Here is a 16816-nt window from a genome sequence, read left to right on the forward strand (position 1 = left end):
CATGGAAAGAGATTTTTGAGGCCAAATTGCTAAAATAGCTAATTGCTATAGCACTGACAAATATATAGAGTCAGAACACAGAATAATAATAATATAATACATTTAATAAGTGTTTTATTTCACACTCCAACTGAAACTTATTGAACACCCCTTGTACATAACTTTTATCCAAAATAAAAATTAATCGATGTCCACTTTTCATGATGAAGCAGCGCATTACGTCTGAAATGAAAACGAGCAAATGTGTATGTGTCCAGATCCCCTTCAGAAAAAATTGTTTATCAATTATGGACACAAACAGCATGAATGTCTGCTTTAATTAATCTGAATATTCATGAACTGCCTCTAATAACTCATGAGTATGCAATGTGGCAGTATTTTTGTCTTTTGAGAGTTTTCCTGAACTGTTCACTTCTGACAGTCTTTTTTTGGAAGGTCCACTGTGGAACATCGTCGGGATGATTTGTGATCATTGTGTTATTGTGCATTTGTTGTTTGACCCAAGGTGAGACGAAACGTGCCGTGTTTAAAGTTTGTTCATTAAAACCAAAGTAGAACCAGTAGCTGGAATTACACACATTAAGAAGCTGCTTAAGACCTTCATCATGAAAACACAACACTATAGCGCAGGCGAACGATTCAAAAATATAATCCAAAGTCAATCTTAGAATTCAGTTCAGTGATTGGAGGAAAACTGTTTCAGTTCAGTTTCCATTTAAGGTCCTCACTGTAACCAAAAAAAATTTACAAATGCATTTTATTATTATTATTATTATTATTGTTATTTTTATTATTGGCGGCAAGTGTGGTGCAGCAGGTGGTGTCATTGTCACACAGTTCCAGGAACTGGGTGGCCGTCTGTGAAGTGTATGTTGTGTTCTCCCTGTGTCCGTGCTGGTTTCCTCCAGACACACACTCACACATTCACTCACACACTCACACCTACGGACATATTTGAGTCGCAAAAACACCTACCAACATGTGTTTTTGGACTGTGGGAGGAAACCGGAGCAACTAGAGGAAGCCCACGCAGACACAGGGAGAACACACCACATTCCTCACAGACAGTCACCCGGAGGAAACCCACGAGAACACAGGGAGAACACACCAACTCCTCACAGACAATCACCCAGATTGGATATCAAACCCACAACCTTCAAGGCCCTGGAGCTGTGTGACTGCGACACTACCTGCTGCGCCACCGTGCCGCCCCAATGAATTAATTAATAATTATTTTTTGTTTTCTTTTTCACATATTTTTGAAGTTAGAACATGTTTCCTCTGAGACCTGTGAACTCAGTCCTTCCTTTTTTCAAACTGTTGACAGCTCAACATACATGGAGGAGAACACTAACAACCCAGTTCTGTCATTTCTGCTTTCAGACACCTGCGTAAGCTAGGATCATGCTGAGGAATGTTAGGAGAGGCAGGACCATCCTAAACACACACAGACAGTGGAGAGATATCCTCTATGTGTGTTGTTTATATAATTTTGCAGTTTAGGGCAAAGCTATGTGAAGATGTACAAGTTGGTGAGGGCAAATGAACAAAGGAAGAACACGGCTCCTTCATCACAAGGGCATCTCTGACTCAAAGCGTTTAGATATTTTATTATTTTTTTAACTCTGTCCTACTTCTGAAAGAAAACACATACATTCTTATGTGTTTTTATGTGCAAAATAAAGACTGGAAAACATGGTTTTATTTAATTACAGAAAATTGGTAACACCTAAGAATTACTAATAATTCCAGAAAGAAAGATTACAGCTACATAGTTAGATATACACTGCTCAGCCACAAGATTAAAACTCCTGACTGCTGCAGTTCATTACAGTGGCACCTGTTGAGGAGGCATGCATCAGGCAGTGAGTTCACCAACAGTTCCTGAAGCTGGTGTGTTGGAAGCAGGACAAACAGGTGGGTGTAAGGTCTGAATGACTTGAGGTATGCAGTGATCTGTATGTGCCCTTTAGTGGGAATGGACCTGACATGTTAGATTTTACTCCTTGGCACATCCTTGGCCATGAGCACCCAGGACCCTGCCACCGGTTCCCTGGTTATCCTACATTGGAGCACTTTATATTAGGTACAAACCACTGAAAACCTAGAACACACCACAAAAAAATAAATAAATAAATAAATAAATAAGTTCCAAGTCATCTTGGGGCATTTCTGCTGTTCCGCACATTATTACATTTTCACACTGCACTTTTGAAGAACGCTAGGTACCTGCCCCTATTTACAACTGTAGGGAGGTTCATTAGTTAAAATATCAAATCTAACTTAGTGTTCTTTTAATGATCCAAGTAAAAGCCTGAATGAAACGTTAAAATAGTGTAATATTAGGTCTCTATTCTTTCCACCTCCTGCTGCAACAACCTCACCATAAGCTCCACAGTAGCTGGAATAACAGGGTGTTATATGTTATATTTGTATTTCTGTGATATTTTATGTGGGTCAGCAGAATGCGTCAGTGGTGGACCATGTTTTTTCAGCCCACACACCTTCAGAACTAGCAGAAATGAGAAAAACAAGACAGGAACTCTGAGAGGACGGCCTCCATTAAAGCCTTGTACAGTGTTATATCGTCAGCTGTAGGCTGTAGTTTGTCATTTTTGCTGAGTTCTCATCTTGTTCCATTGTGTGGACTCTTGATGTTCTTTTAAAAAGCCTTGAGCTCCAGAAAGAAAAGCTGAAACACTGATGTGAAGTGTTTCCTGAGATTCATTCAAGATTCTTATTTTCTGAAGGTCAGCACAGTGTGACCTCTAGGCTGTGAACAGATGAATGAACAGATGAGTGTTTAAGGATGAACATAAATGTTGGGGGAAATAATTTAAAAAGTAAAAAGGCCAGTTTTTCAAAGGAAAGGGTAAAGCTCAAGGTTCATTTATAGAAATGTAAAAACTTCGCTCACATCAGATACACTCTTCACAAACAGTGACTTGGGACAAGGATTGAACCCAGGAGAGGTCACTGGAGCACCTTGGAGTGGACAGAACCACTGTGCTACCTTTGTGGACACATACAAGCAAAACTTTTAATAGTAAATCAAATATAGGGTGACCAGACGTCCTCTTTTACCCGGACATTTCCTCTTTTTAGACTTAAAAAATGTCCGGGTGGAATTTCACAAACGTCTGGGATTTTGTTTTTCTAGAGCTTACATAGAACTTCGAGAAGTTTCGTTCACAAACTAGTCCCGCCCCTACTCCGATTGGTTCGCTTGAGTGAGAAGGGGGCGTGGTGAAGTAGCCTGAAATCTTCTGATTGGACGGTCTGACTGTAGAGCTACCGTTATTGGTCGATAACCTTCTCTGTAAACATTTAATTGGTCAGTCTGCACGTCAGTAGTCCTTGTTTACGTCAGACAAAGCTCCTGTACCCACCCTCATCTCGAGCAGCGATGCCGAAACGTAAATGTAAGTTCTCGGATGAATTAAAAAAGAAACTCCCATGTTTTGTGTAGCAAATAAAGGTGTAAAGGACCTAAAAGCACACATAAGTTCAGCTAAGCATACAACGGCAGCGAGGGCCGAGAGCTCATCACCGTGCTTCCTCCCAGCGGACACCAACGGGAATTACACTTTAAAAAATTATATTAAGCACAATTTCCGGTTTTTAAAATGTGACAAAAGAACAGCATGAAAAATGATTCTAGACCAGCATTCATTCTCTGAACTATAATACTGTTTACAGTCTGAGAATGAGCATATAATTATGAATGAAAATTAAAAAGAGTTTCAAAAGTTATAGATAATATAAAAATGAGCCAAATTAAAGTTGAGTGTTCATTAAAAATATCTGTTTTAAACTGTCCTTTAAAAAGAGAGAATGAAAAAAGTATGTTAGGTTAAGACTAAAATTAAACACAAATGTATACAATCTGGCAAAATGCTTGAGTTTGATGTGTAAGTAAAAGATTTACATTTTATCTGCTGTGTATTTTGAAATATGAAGGATCAAGTAATAATAATAATAATAATAATAATAATAATAATAATAATAATAACTGTTTAAGTTCAGTATTATAAACCTGCACGATATGTGATCAAGTTTAACCTATTTCAAGTTTTTTGGCGTCGCCTTGTGGATAAAACCTGTAACTGCACCTTGGGTGCTGTGTCAGCACAAGAGACGCAGTACCTCTTTATTGGGACTCGGTGACTGTTATTGATTTCTCATTCTGCTATTTTCCCCTGACACCTGGGAAAATGCACATTTAATATTATAAACTTTATAAAGTCAATAAAGTGACAAATAACCTCACTTTAATCACCTTTTTTCAGCGTTCAGTCTGAGCTCTCAATCTTTCAAACTTTCCTGTTTAATATAATTATTTTTATTTTATTAATTATTATTAATATAATTATTTAAAATTATTTGTAACGAAGGCAAACTAAATGGAAGAAATTTTGCGCAACAAAAATGAACATGAAGACAGAAGATTCATTAATTTTTATTAACAATAACGAAACCATACAAACATATTTACATCTGATACACTGTGATACAGAACAATGCCTCACAGTTTAATCTACACCATGAGTTTATGTGATGAGTCGTGTATATTTACATCAATAAACTCTCCACCTGTTGCTTCATAGGCTTGGATACATATTCACAACATATTTACAGGGTTTACGTCATTTTGTGGTCGTATTTATTTCTAACTTTCCTCATCCCTGAATTAATTAACTATGAATGTACCTTTGTTAGCGGCTGAATATGTTCCACGCAGATTTAATGATTTACATCTTTGTTCTTTTAGGGCAAATCTGTTAAATCTGGAAAAGCATTGACATAAAATGACCATTAAAAAGCTGGAAATTGCGACCACACACAAAAAAAGGAATGTAGACACCCGGTTCACAAATATCCACAAATGTGAACCGATACACTCTGGAGATTTCACAGGACAAAGCCATAAGTGTGCTCAATGCCAAGTGTAAACTCGAGGGGCATAAAGCCCCCATCTTTGCATTTTGAAGTGTATTGGAACTGTATTCTCTGAAATATTTTTTTTATCCAAAAATAATCATTACCTGACCCTTACTATTGCTCTCATGGCTGAATGCCATCAAATCCTCACAGCAGTGTTCAGTATTTAAGTTGCCACTGGGGACAAATGACCACATTATGACCACAACCAAAGGACCCAAAGGTGTTCTCCCAGCAACTATGTACCTCTCACATCACAGCTTTACTGCTCAGTTGCTCTACAGTTTTGTTTGATGTTTCTCCATTGTTTCTCATTACAGTCTGTAAATATGTCTAATGTAAACTAGATGTTCTATATGTAAACAATCCTGGGAGACATATGAAACACCACTGTATCTTTTCAATCTAATGCAACGTCAGAGGACATCAGCGTGCTTGGAGGAGGACACTAACTGTCCCCAGGGATTTAACTCACAACCTCCCAATGCCAGCAATAGGGCTGAAACTGCAGTGTGCTCTGTCTGACCCTCGGACATTACATTTCTGTGGGATTGAGGATTAACTGATGCATAATTATGTGTTAAAACAACTGAGAGATACATAAACAGATGTAGGCACTAAGCATAAAGGCCCAGTGCGTCACATGTTGCTGGGGGGTTTAGGAGGTTAAAGTGCAGTGTTTTTTTGAGCGTCCAGGCTCAAGCCCCGACTCCTCAGAGCACCATGGTTGCAATGTGGTGCACCAGCGGCAGCGGCGGGGCCATGGAGCTCATGTTGCTGATCTGCGGTGGAGAGGGGGCAGGGTTCGCTTCAGTGTTGGCTGGACGGTGCCTGGCGCTCTTCTGGTGGGCCCGCAGCCCTGCAAGCTGCGAGTATGCGCTCTGGCACACGTGGCACTTGTACGGCCGCTCGCCTGTGTGCAGGCGGACGTGGTTGCGCAGCGTGGACGACTGGCTGAAGCGCCGGCTGCAGAAGCGGCAGACGAAGGGCTTGTCCAAGGTGTGGATGCGCATGTGTGAGCGCAGGTTGCTGCGCGAGTTGAAGCCTCGGTGGCAGATGACGCAACGCATGCGGCTTGTGGCAGACAAGGAAGAGGAGGAGGAGGTGGATGAAGAGGAGGAGGAAGGAGAGGAAGAAGGGATGCCATCACATGGGTGGAGTTCATCTGAGAAGAAAGACAGAGGGAAATCTGTAATGTTTGACATGGTCTTTAGTGATATTCTCAATATTTGCATTTATGGCATTTGGGGGGGACTTGGTAGACGTCCTACCCTCCTCCAAAAGTTACACAGTGCAGTTTCTGCAGTGCTGAGCCCCAGGGAGCAATGACAGAGGGTCTATTCTCACTAATACAGGTCAGTGGAGCAGCACAGTGATTTTGAAGCTGTGATTTTAAGGTAAAAATACTATCAAGTGTTGATTTAAAATCTATATTTTACCCTCATTTTCATGGCCCACCTGAGGGGACCACTCATCTTGGACCACTTCTGATTCTACCTTGTTTGACAAGACCAGTACCGCCTTATCTTCGCCAGAACTGGACCAGGTCTGGGTTTTTTATACATGTGGCCTAATAAGAATTTTTAATACGTGGGCCACTTTCTTTTTGTTCACATGCAGTGTGCAGCCCGACAATGGACCTGCTGTATCTTTACAGAAAGTGGCCCACACCTGCATGATGTCTGGGATGGTAACTATAAAGGACCAAATACAATTGACCAAATCAGTGTCCTTTAAATTATTTAAAATAATTTAAAATGTCCACAGTATGGTATGCTATGATGTGTCATAATACACAAGTATTACTATATTGCTCTTTATCTACATTTTATTTACATATCTGGTTCAGAAAATACTGTCCAAATGACCACAGTGAACTATTCACCACTAGAGGGAGCTAGGGTACAGATTTCTGAGAAAAAAAAAAGGAGTCTTCTGTCACAGCGTAAACAGCTCAGGGTAATTATGTAATTATCGGGCAATTAAAAAACACTAATGACTATAGTTCCTAAAATGCCCACTGATTATTATCAGCTCAGTACCCACACAAGAGCTGAATATTTCAGTTTCTCTCTCTCTCTTTCTCTCTCTCTCTCTCATGGAAATAAATAATTGTATGAATTGAACACGTCATAATTAACTGAATTATGACGTGTATTTATTCAATCACAGCAATTGTACATTTTCTAAAATGCATCTGCGATCAATATCCATTATAATATATATATATATATATATATATATATATATATATATATATATATTTTTTTTTTTTTTTTTTTTTTTTTATGGACAACCCCCACAAACACTTTGTTAGATGTCTCACCATTTCTGTTCTTCTTCTGATGTTCCTCTTCAGTTCCTGGAACTCCAGGAATACCCAGGAATGTGTTGTGAGTATTTCCGTACCAAACCAGCAGCTCCTGGTCCGGAGGAATGGTCTAAATCAAAGCAAAGGACGCAAAGTCCTTTCTCACTAATAAAGTTTCTCACTAATAAATAACAGTCTTAAAATGATCAAACATTGTGTATCAAATTCCAAGTCAAACTGTTTTGTAGAGAGTTTTACAGCTGATGATGTCACAAAGCAGCTTCACAGAAGTTCACTCAAGATAAAGTTTTAAAATGAAATGTAAAAGTGTAAAGAATGTATATGAAGTAAATTCTGTATTTTCCTTTTTTAACGTGGCCTTACAGGTGGGCCACAGTAAGTAAATGTAAACCTACAAAGACGTGTACTGATATGGAAAGTGTTTTGACATGTAGGGCAATGCAATGGTATGTATACCATTATATATGTGCAATTAATTATATTTTTGTTTGAGTCTGACCTCCACGGCTTTGTAGAAGATGCTGCTGCCAATCTGCACCACCTCCAGGTTCTGCTCCTGTTCATTTCGGGCACATTTGATGTAAGTCATCCAGCTGCGTTGGTCTTCCTGACTGGCATCGACAAAGCAGCGCACCGTCCCATCCTCATTAAACACCTGGACACACAGAGGAGGAATACTGTGGTGAATTTACAATTACAATTGTAAATTCTCTGCTTCACAGTCTCAATATGAGATTAATAATAGGGCTTTTACACAAAGGTGATTTCGCAGACTATTTACACAATCATTTTAGTGAATGATATATGTGTGAGAATGAATGATACATGAAAGATATGTGAGAACCATTATTCTGCATAATCTAAGCATATAATATACTTGGACCATACTGTCACTTCGCAAACAAAAACATGTATCTCCATCTCCAGCAGCTGATATCGTGTGGAAATTTCATGATGAACGAACCAATAGAAATGCTCCAAAATTACATGGAATCATTTTTACTTTGTCTTTCTTTGGACAGCGACAATATATGATTATTTATTATATGATTATTTATTGTAAGAATATTTGTCAATGATCTTAAACAGCCCATGATTTTGGCACAATCACAACTGGAATTAGGTGCCGTCTTTATAGTTTAATTTCAGATGCATTGAATGTTAAAACAGAAACAGATATGTAAGCAATGTGGAAAGTGTCCAATACTGAACTGAACAAACAATTCAAAAAGTAATTCAAGAATCAAAACTGACCACTTATTAACTTCATTCGATAACACTATTTTAAAAGTAAGTTACAAAAAATGTTTTCAAAGATGTTTAAAAAGTTCTTAAGATAATAAATGTGGTTCTTATACAGCTTTGATCCAAAAATCCTTTTGTGGCCCCTTTAATTTTTAAGGTGTAACTTACTACAAGTTTACTGTAGAGATCGTATAAGGTACCTGTAGATTTTCTGAAAAGCTTTTTGAGCAGGAAAGTGCCCTGAAACGTTTCTATGACTCTGGAGAATGGACTATGAGTGAGGTTTTCATTTTGAAGAACTAATATAAGAGACATTTTTTTGTGTTTAACGTATTTTCTCACCTCCCACATGAGGTTGTTGTTCTTGAGCAAATCTATGTTTTCGGGGGAGATGATGCGGCCAGTGAAGGGTCCCATCTCTGTGCCAGCTTTAATCCAGGTTTTAGAGAAAATCCCCAGACCCTCACCTGGGATAGAGCTTTGAGCAATGATTACTTCACTGGGCAGCACCAGACTGGACAGCTTCTGCACTTCTGTAACAGGCACAATGCAATAAATAAATAAATAAATAAATAAAACCATAAATATTGGGTTTAATAAAATAATGATTTTTAAAAATACCTCAGGTTTAAGCTGAGGTATTACAGAGCCCAGCACCAATCATCACAATTCTTCCTCATTGTTAAAGTAATTAATTTAATACGTTTATTTAAGGTTAAAGTGCAGTGAATTAAAAAAAAGTATTTGTTTAAAAAAGAGGAGTTATTTCAATATTATTAAAATATACATATTGCTTTTGAAAGGATTTTGGTCACACATTTTTTGTCTGTTTTAATGAATATTAACAATTATATTTCTAAATGAACACATTGTGTAAGTATTAAACACTATTTGTTTTTACTTTTTTGCACATTTTAGCAGTAGTGGAGTGCGTTTCTCATTTTCGTGTTCGTTAAGGATTATTATTTTAAAACTTGAAACACTGAAACCTTAAGAAAGTTATTATTGTTGTTGTTATTATTATTATTACTATTATTATCATTGTTATTGTTATATTTCTGAGAGGAGTGGGAGCTGGGAGAGGTTAAACGGTCTCAGTGCAAAGATTAGTTCAGCTTCCCCAAGATATTCATTACCCTCCGGTGGAAAAAATAAAAAAGCGAGCGGCTAATTCCAAATTCATTATCCTTTTTAAGGACTTTGTAGCAATAAATTTGCTGTGAATGAAACGGGAGCTTGTTTAAAAGACCAGGGAATTTCACAAGAAAACAAAAGTGAAAAGAAAGACAAGAAAAGAATAAAGAAAAGACGAGAGAAAAAGAAAGTGGCAAGGCGATTAGCCGCCTGCCATAGAGTGAATGGCACTAGCATTAGCCTTCACGGTACGTTATAGGAGGAACAGGGAGCTTTATTTTATAAATATGAGAGAGAGAGAGAGAGAGAGAGAGAGAGAGAGAGAGAGAGAGAGAATGAAGAGCCTGAGAAAGAGAACAAACTCAGAACGAGAGATTTCATTAAAAAGGAGAGATACGCAGAGAGAGAGAGAGAGAGAGGCCTTCAAAAGACAAAGTAAGAGAAAGAAAAAGAGAAAGGCCTCAGCGCAGCCAGAGGAGGAAAAGAGACTGTCCAGAGATGGATGAATACCAGATAAAAAATGAAAAAAGGGGGAAAGAAAAAGGCTGGGGACATCTCAAAGAAAAGGTGGGTGTTGGTTAAGGAGGGGGGTCTTTTTTCTTTTTTTTTTCTCCTTCTTTCCCTAAGCCCTTTCCCCTCCCCTCCCGTATTTTAAGTGGAAACTTTTTCTCAGGTCAAGCACAAAGTTAACCAAATGAATTTAATGCCCTCCTTTCTTTGGTCAGCAGCAGTTACACGCCTAACAGGCCTGGAAACGGAGGGGGTCAGAGCACTAAACGCCTTAAAGGGGCTCAATGGGCCTCGAAGAAAAGAGACAAAGTGGGAGAAATGGTGGAGAAACAGTAATGCCCCAAGTCACAGAGACACTGAGACCTTGGGAAAGAAACTGAGTCCCCTCTCTCTCTCTCTCTCTCTCTCTCTCTCTCTCTGCTCACCATGAAAAAAGGTGAACCTACTCCACAGAGACCACATTTCTCTGCAGTTTACTTTTTTATATCCAGATAAATAAATCGTTGAGATATTACATGTCTTTTAGTCAGGCACTGTGATTAAATGGTTAATTTAATGTTTTGGCTGAGGACACATATAAACCTTATTACATTTATAGTTCACATTCACTATGTTCTATATTAAAGATTCAATTATATGTTAAATAAATGTATCTAGATTAGGCTCAGTGCTTTAAACAATATCATATATTACACTGTTTGTACATCATGCTCCTTTAGGTAAAAAATAACAAACATCTGATCTAAAACATGTATATAATACATATACCAGGCCCCTCCATTCTTAGTGTTTATAATCATTTTATAATATATAAGATAGAGATGGATGACGTTGTAGAGTAATAGTGTAGAATAATACACTATTTAATATTGAATTACCTATATTTAGTAAAATATTTAATAAATTAATTAAATTGTAATAACAAATGATTATTAGACGTTCAGAAACACTTGCACAGTTGATGAAGGACCTCTGTCTGAAATTTCCTTTTCTTTTGGAAACACTGTGCTACTCTACAACATTAGTACATCTACCGCTACGCTACTTTGCAGTTACTCCATTGGAATTGCCTTCACATATATGTATGTATGTATGTATTTGCCAGGAAAATGTACAGCAAAGCATTCTAAACTTATTAAACTACAGAAACCTGTAACATTTTAACCGCAGTATTGAAGCTTCATGGTCTGCTGTGATACGCAACCTGCCTTTTCCATACAGGACACATTTAAACACAGAGCTGATTATAAAACATCGAGGCTATTATATGCAGCTGAAAATAGCAAAGATGCAATGAACGTCTATTTAAATTAATATACATTTAAGATGACAAGTAGTTCAAAATGCTCAAAAATACACATACACAGTCAAAATAAAAGCAGAACTAACAAGCATAACAGACGCAGGAAAATTAATAGAACTTAATAAGACATGTATTAGACAGAAATATAAATATGCAAGACACTTAAAGGAAGTAAGTACAGATAAGTGCTGACATTTAAGAGGAATATAAAGTTAATACCACATGTGTATAACACTTAAAGGAATATTTGTTGAACTAAAGATACATATAAGAGATACAAACATTAGATCATAGATATTATTGGCAGCAGTTTGTTGTAGATTATATATACAAATATATTTAAAGCAAGGATAACTTATGATGGGACTTTTCAATAGAAATATTAATTGAAAGTTAATGAAGGTAGATACCAATATGGAATGGAAATGTAAAAACCCAAATATAGACATAAATATAGGTTTGTGATGTGAATAGAATTAGAAAGTTGACATCTATAAATAAGGGATGCTAAGTTAATAGACATTATTATGGGATGTCATTATAACAAAAGTTTAACAGAAGGAGATACAGGCATGTCATGACTTTAGAAGTGGGTTAAACTCTGTCTGTATGTGATCTCACCTCCACTGAAGGACTGTGCAAGGACCTCTGCGGTGAAGGCCGTTTTGGGGCTGATGTTGCTGTGGTGGTGGTGGTGATGATGATGTAGATGTTGTTTATCTTCGGGCAGATGTTCTCCGAGCACGTTCCTCCAGCGTCCGTACAGGAAGCTGTGCAGAATGTCGGAGGTGATGATGTCGCAGAGAGAGTGAGTCTGAGGTTTGAAGCCACACTTCATCATCAGAGCTTCAGCCGGGAAAACCGAGCCCATAGCCGGGGACTTGCGGAAAACACCTGGATGCGGACGGAGAATAAAGAGGGAAAGTGATCAGCCCTGCTCCTCTCCTATCTTCACCTCTCCTCTTCTCGGGACAAGACGAAAGTAAGTGCCCCGCTCTGAGAAGCCGCTCTTATATTGGGGTTCAGCCCCCTCACTAATGAGTTATTAATGGCCCTGCCCTCCTCCCTCTGCTGAACTGTTTCCCTTTGAAAGAGAAACTCTCTGTGGAGGGGACAGCCCCCTCTACGAGTCCACGAATAGAGGGTGAGCAAGTGTCTGTATGTGTTTGTGTGTGAGAGAGTGAGAGAGAGAGAGAGATTGTGTATGGAGAGAGGGAGGCAGAGAGAGAGAGAGAGAGAGTGAGTTGCTCAACAGATGAATCTCACTCATGAGGTGTCACAAGAATAAAAAGAATAGCTTGAGTTCATTTACACTAGTATGCAAAAGTTTGGACCCCCCCCCCCTAGTCTTGATCTTCTAAAAGAAAATAAGTAGCCTTCACTAATCTAAAAAACAAACCTATTTATGTCATTTTATTCGCTATTAATTAATTAACATATTAGGGGAAATAAAACAAATGTGAAGTTATGTTTTATAGATTTTTTTCATTTTTTTTGCAGCAGTGTTCTCGAAAGCTGCAGAGAAAGTGTTTTTTTATTTATTGGCTGAGAAAAGCAGGAAATAATGTAACTTTAAAGTAAATGAAATGTTTTATTAGTCAATCCAGTTGTAGCAAAGTCTTGGATTCTTTGTATAAAAACAATTATTGTTTTATTGTTTAAACCTGGTCAAGGTTTCATTCTGAGGGAGAATCTTTTTTTCTCATTGAGAAAGTGCCTTGTTATCACTACTGTTGTTAAAACTGTATATGTCAACCTTTCCAGTTTGTCTCCTTATGCAAATAATTAGGGAAATAAAAGGAGGTAATTCCCCGCCTGGCTGTGTCTAGTGGTGTAATGGGAATGGTTTGGGTGAAAAAAAAATACGTTTCTCTGTGCTGCATTGTTCTGCTCCTCTTTTCTCTGAGGAGATTCATATTCATAGGGTTTTGTATGAAGCCCTCACATTGTGTCAGCGTGTTTCAGCTGTGTATGTATTCATCTTTTCTTCACCTCTGCTGTGATTCTGTCCATTCCTCTGCCTCTGCTGGGCTGGTTTTCAGTGCTCCAGCGTGGGGTGAACATCTTTATTTTGTACTATTCACAGCTGCTGCAGGAAAATCAATCCTGCACGCTGTTCCTGAGGACAGACTCACTGCCCAGCACTGGAATCTGACTGACCAGGAGAAAAGAGGATGGAAAAGTGGACTTACGGTGAGTTTAAAAACACACACGAGAAAAAAAAAAGAAGAAAAAAAAACACTCCCCACTAACTTCAACAGAAATGCTTTAACTAATTAAACTACTTTAAATCTGCTACTTTAAATCTACTACTTTAAATCTACTGTTTGTTGACATTTTTAACAGCAGCAGACCTTACACTTTCTGAATTTAACCTTTAATAATAATTTTGAATGAACAGTTATTAGTTGAATTTATTACTTAAAGAATATCTTTATTGTATCACCACAATTGTAACTTTCAAGAAAATGCCCAGGAAAAACAATAAAATTAAGTTCTTAAAACTACGAATTATTGAGAAATCCTGGACTTTCGGTTTCTATTGGTTCGTGCATCACATGTTTTTAAAATATGCAAATAATAAATAATCACTGTCAGAACAAAACGTATTTCAGGAACCTGAGGAACGAAACATTCTGAAGATAATGGAAAAATAATTAATTTCTGTTTATTTCACAATGTAAAGTGCAGCTGGAACTTTTATTAAATTAAATGTTCTTAATGTCAAAAACTGTACATTCAATCATCTAGGTCTTGTTTTCCATACAGACGTTATATGTATGATAGTGAAAACGTTAAAAATCACCATTCAAACATATATTGCTCAAAGTCTACAATATAACTGGCACAATTTGGTATAATTTGAATAATTATGGTCATATGTGCAGGAGCAGAGATGACCCTCTGTCCTCTGGGAGCGCTTCTTTTTGTTCGAGCCGAAGGTGGACCTCTCAGCATGGAAGATGGGCTTAAATCCGCAGGAAAGGTGAGTGCGGCTCCGCAACACCTGCTTAACTCCACAGGACACTTCAGACGCGACTTTTTCTTCATAATCCAACAATAAATTATACAGGAATTGTCCACTGTTCATGTAGAATTGACTTTACTATTCAACCAGACATATCGCCTATAGCAGATAATAGTATTTAAAGAAAAGCTTTAAGCTTTAAGACAAGATATAACACCTTATTGATCTTGGGAGGAAATTGCAGTGTGGCTGTAGCAAGAAATATTATTTAAAATTACAGAAGCGATTGGTTACAAGGCAGTGCTGAAGGATACGTGTATAATAAGTATATACCTGAGAAATAGCAATAGATAGATAAAAAAAATTGAACCTATTACTTCCTTGTGATAGTGAGCAATTTAACAAAGTTGAAACATCCCTGCAACAATAAGTGAAATTAAAGAAACACACTATTCAGACAAAACCCGTTATATATTGTTCTTTGTAGATGTTTTCACTTAAATATAAATTTAAAAACACCGATTTTTGCATATGTCAGTAAGTTAAGTTCATTTTAAATCAGGTTTATTAAAGCATTTGTTTGCTGAAGTAACTTAATGTTACAAAAAAAAAATTAACATAAGAAATTACCTATATTTGCGCTATAAACACACCCCACCTAACAACACACACACACACACACACATACACATTCTGTGGATCTGACAGGTAGCTTTAATCCTGCAAGTGATTAAACCAACTAAGACATGTTACATCCTCCATGGATTTTATCGGAAAGGGTCATGTATAACATTAAAACACACAAGAGGATGGAAAGCAAGGCTGGATCTGTGAGCAGCTGCTTTAGAGTGGGGGGGCCTTCCACTGAAGCCCCCTGCTGCTGTGTGCACATATTCACAATGCAATGCCCAGAGATAGTGTGAATATTGCAAATCCTCCAGTACACGGTCCTCTGGGACGCTTTCAAGAGAGCATGCAGCATGAAATCAGTAGTGAGTGATAGTGAAATTCAATACAGAATAAAACAGGAGACGAGACTCATCGTTTTGCTCCATGACTGATGTATTTCAAGAGCCAAATATATGTGGCTGAAGCTTCCTACGGCTACAATATCATGTCATATAATACACATATTTTACGCTGATAACTAACTTTCCATCTCTTATCCCTTGACTTTTTAAAACACCTTTCTCTGCCGTGATTATAACACTGTGTACATAAGGTACAGTCAATTGTATGGAAGGCTTAGTTAACTTATGTGAACACAGAAGCTGGAATTCACTTAGAATTCAATGCTGTTATTTTTAATCTGTGCTCATGTGGATGCATTGTTGGCTTTAGGAAAGGAGCGTGTCCGAGTCTGTTTAAACACGCAGCCCCTAAAGGGCTATCAAACTCAGCCCTGTTGAGATTAGGGCTCTACTTTTCCCACTTCTCACACACCCAGTTTAAATCCTTCAGGCTTTGGGAGCTAGCTGAGAGTTAGAGTTGAATGTGTTGAATGAGGTAGAGGAAAGATCTGAATTATTCAGTTTGCTTGTCCCTTTAATTTTACTGTGCTTTACTCCTTTTTAAAACTGTTAAGGTTTATCAGTTGGATGTTTTTGATGATACATTGTGCATTGATAAAACTCATGGTTTTTATTTCATTAACAGGACGATCTACAAGATGAATGAGCTTCTAGTGTGTTGTGTTATCACTAAATCTTTAAGGAATTCACATCAATACTAGTAAGTAATTACTTACTGAGCAGCCTATGGTTTTGGTGAATTTTCTTTCCAGAAAAAGGAAGTGATTCAGTGACACTTCTTAAGCATCTATTAGATCTATATTGAGGTTTGGAAGCAGGTTTAGTGGATCCACACACTGAGACTAAATACAGATAGTAGCAGTGGCCAAACCCCCCTCCCCAATGGAAAAATTGTAGTGGATTGTATCCAAGTGGAATTGAAATGATCAGATGAGCTCTGAGTTAGGTGTAATACAAAAAACAGCCTGTTGTTTTTCTCAGGGTAGGAGGGAGAAAAAAAAACAATCTGTAAAAGAATTAATGACACCAGGACCATCCCGTTGGAATAGGTTTTAGTGTTAATTAAAAAGCCCATGCTATACATTTTTATTTATTTAATTTTCCCTGTCCTCTACTTTTAAAGTACGTATGTAAATGACCTCTGTTCTAATTGGCTGTTGTCTACTGTGCCTTAATTAATACGCACTTGAGCTTTGAAGGTAAATAGCTACAGTGTGCTTCAGGCAAATATGTAAATCTACCAAAATAATAAGTCACATTTATAAAGATGTTAAACCTTCAAGAATTTAGTGGTGTGGCCCTCCAGGAAAAAGATGGATGGACACACGCACACACACTAATCCAGGCAAAGC

At 37.7% G+C, this 16816-nt stretch overlaps 1 protein-coding gene and 1 long non-coding RNA gene across 2 annotated transcripts; one reads left to right on the plus strand and one right to left on the minus strand.

Annotated features, from left to right (window-relative positions):
• Nucleotides 1-4502: 4502 nt before the first annotated feature.
• On the minus strand, nucleotides 4503-12441 carry LOC136687220 (PR domain zinc finger protein 12-like). Its single transcript, XM_066661523.1, has 5 exons — nucleotides 12087-12441; nucleotides 8861-9051; nucleotides 7773-7928; nucleotides 7268-7382; nucleotides 4503-6106 (listed from the first exon to the last, which is right to left on the minus strand). Exons 1-5 carry the CDS (start codon nucleotides 12334-12336, stop codon nucleotides 5655-5657), a joined length of 1164 nt encoding a protein of 387 aa, XP_066517620.1. The 5' UTR covers nucleotides 12337-12441; the 3' UTR covers nucleotides 4503-5654.
• LOC136687221 (uncharacterized) lies at nucleotides 12317-16475 on the plus strand. Its single transcript, XR_010800419.1, has 4 exons — nucleotides 12317-12447; nucleotides 13552-13658; nucleotides 14354-14451; nucleotides 16090-16475. It is a non-coding gene; the product is annotated as an uncharacterized lncRNA (long non-coding RNA).
• Nucleotides 16476-16816: the final 341 nt, after the last annotated feature.

This window comes from Hoplias malabaricus, chromosome 2 (genome assembly GCF_029633855.1).
Source record: "Hoplias malabaricus isolate fHopMal1 chromosome 2, fHopMal1.hap1, whole genome shotgun sequence".
NCBI lineage: Eukaryota > Metazoa > Chordata > Actinopteri > Characiformes > Erythrinidae > Hoplias > Hoplias malabaricus.

Excerpts from the sequence above, each read along its gene's own strand:
- LOC136687220 (XM_066661523.1), bottom strand. The coding sequence starts at position 12,336 with ATGGGCTCGGTTTTCCCGGCTGAAGCTCTGATGATGAAGTGTGGCTTC. Across the intron at positions 7,929-8,860 it reads ACAACAACCTCATGTGGGAG|GTGTTTAATGAGGATGGGAC; the intron begins GTGAGAAAATAC and ends CTGTGTGTCCAG. Across the intron at positions 7,383-7,772 it reads TCTTCTACAAAGCCGTGGAG|ACCATTCCTCCGGACCAGGA; the intron begins GTCAGACTCAAA and ends GCTTTGATTTAG.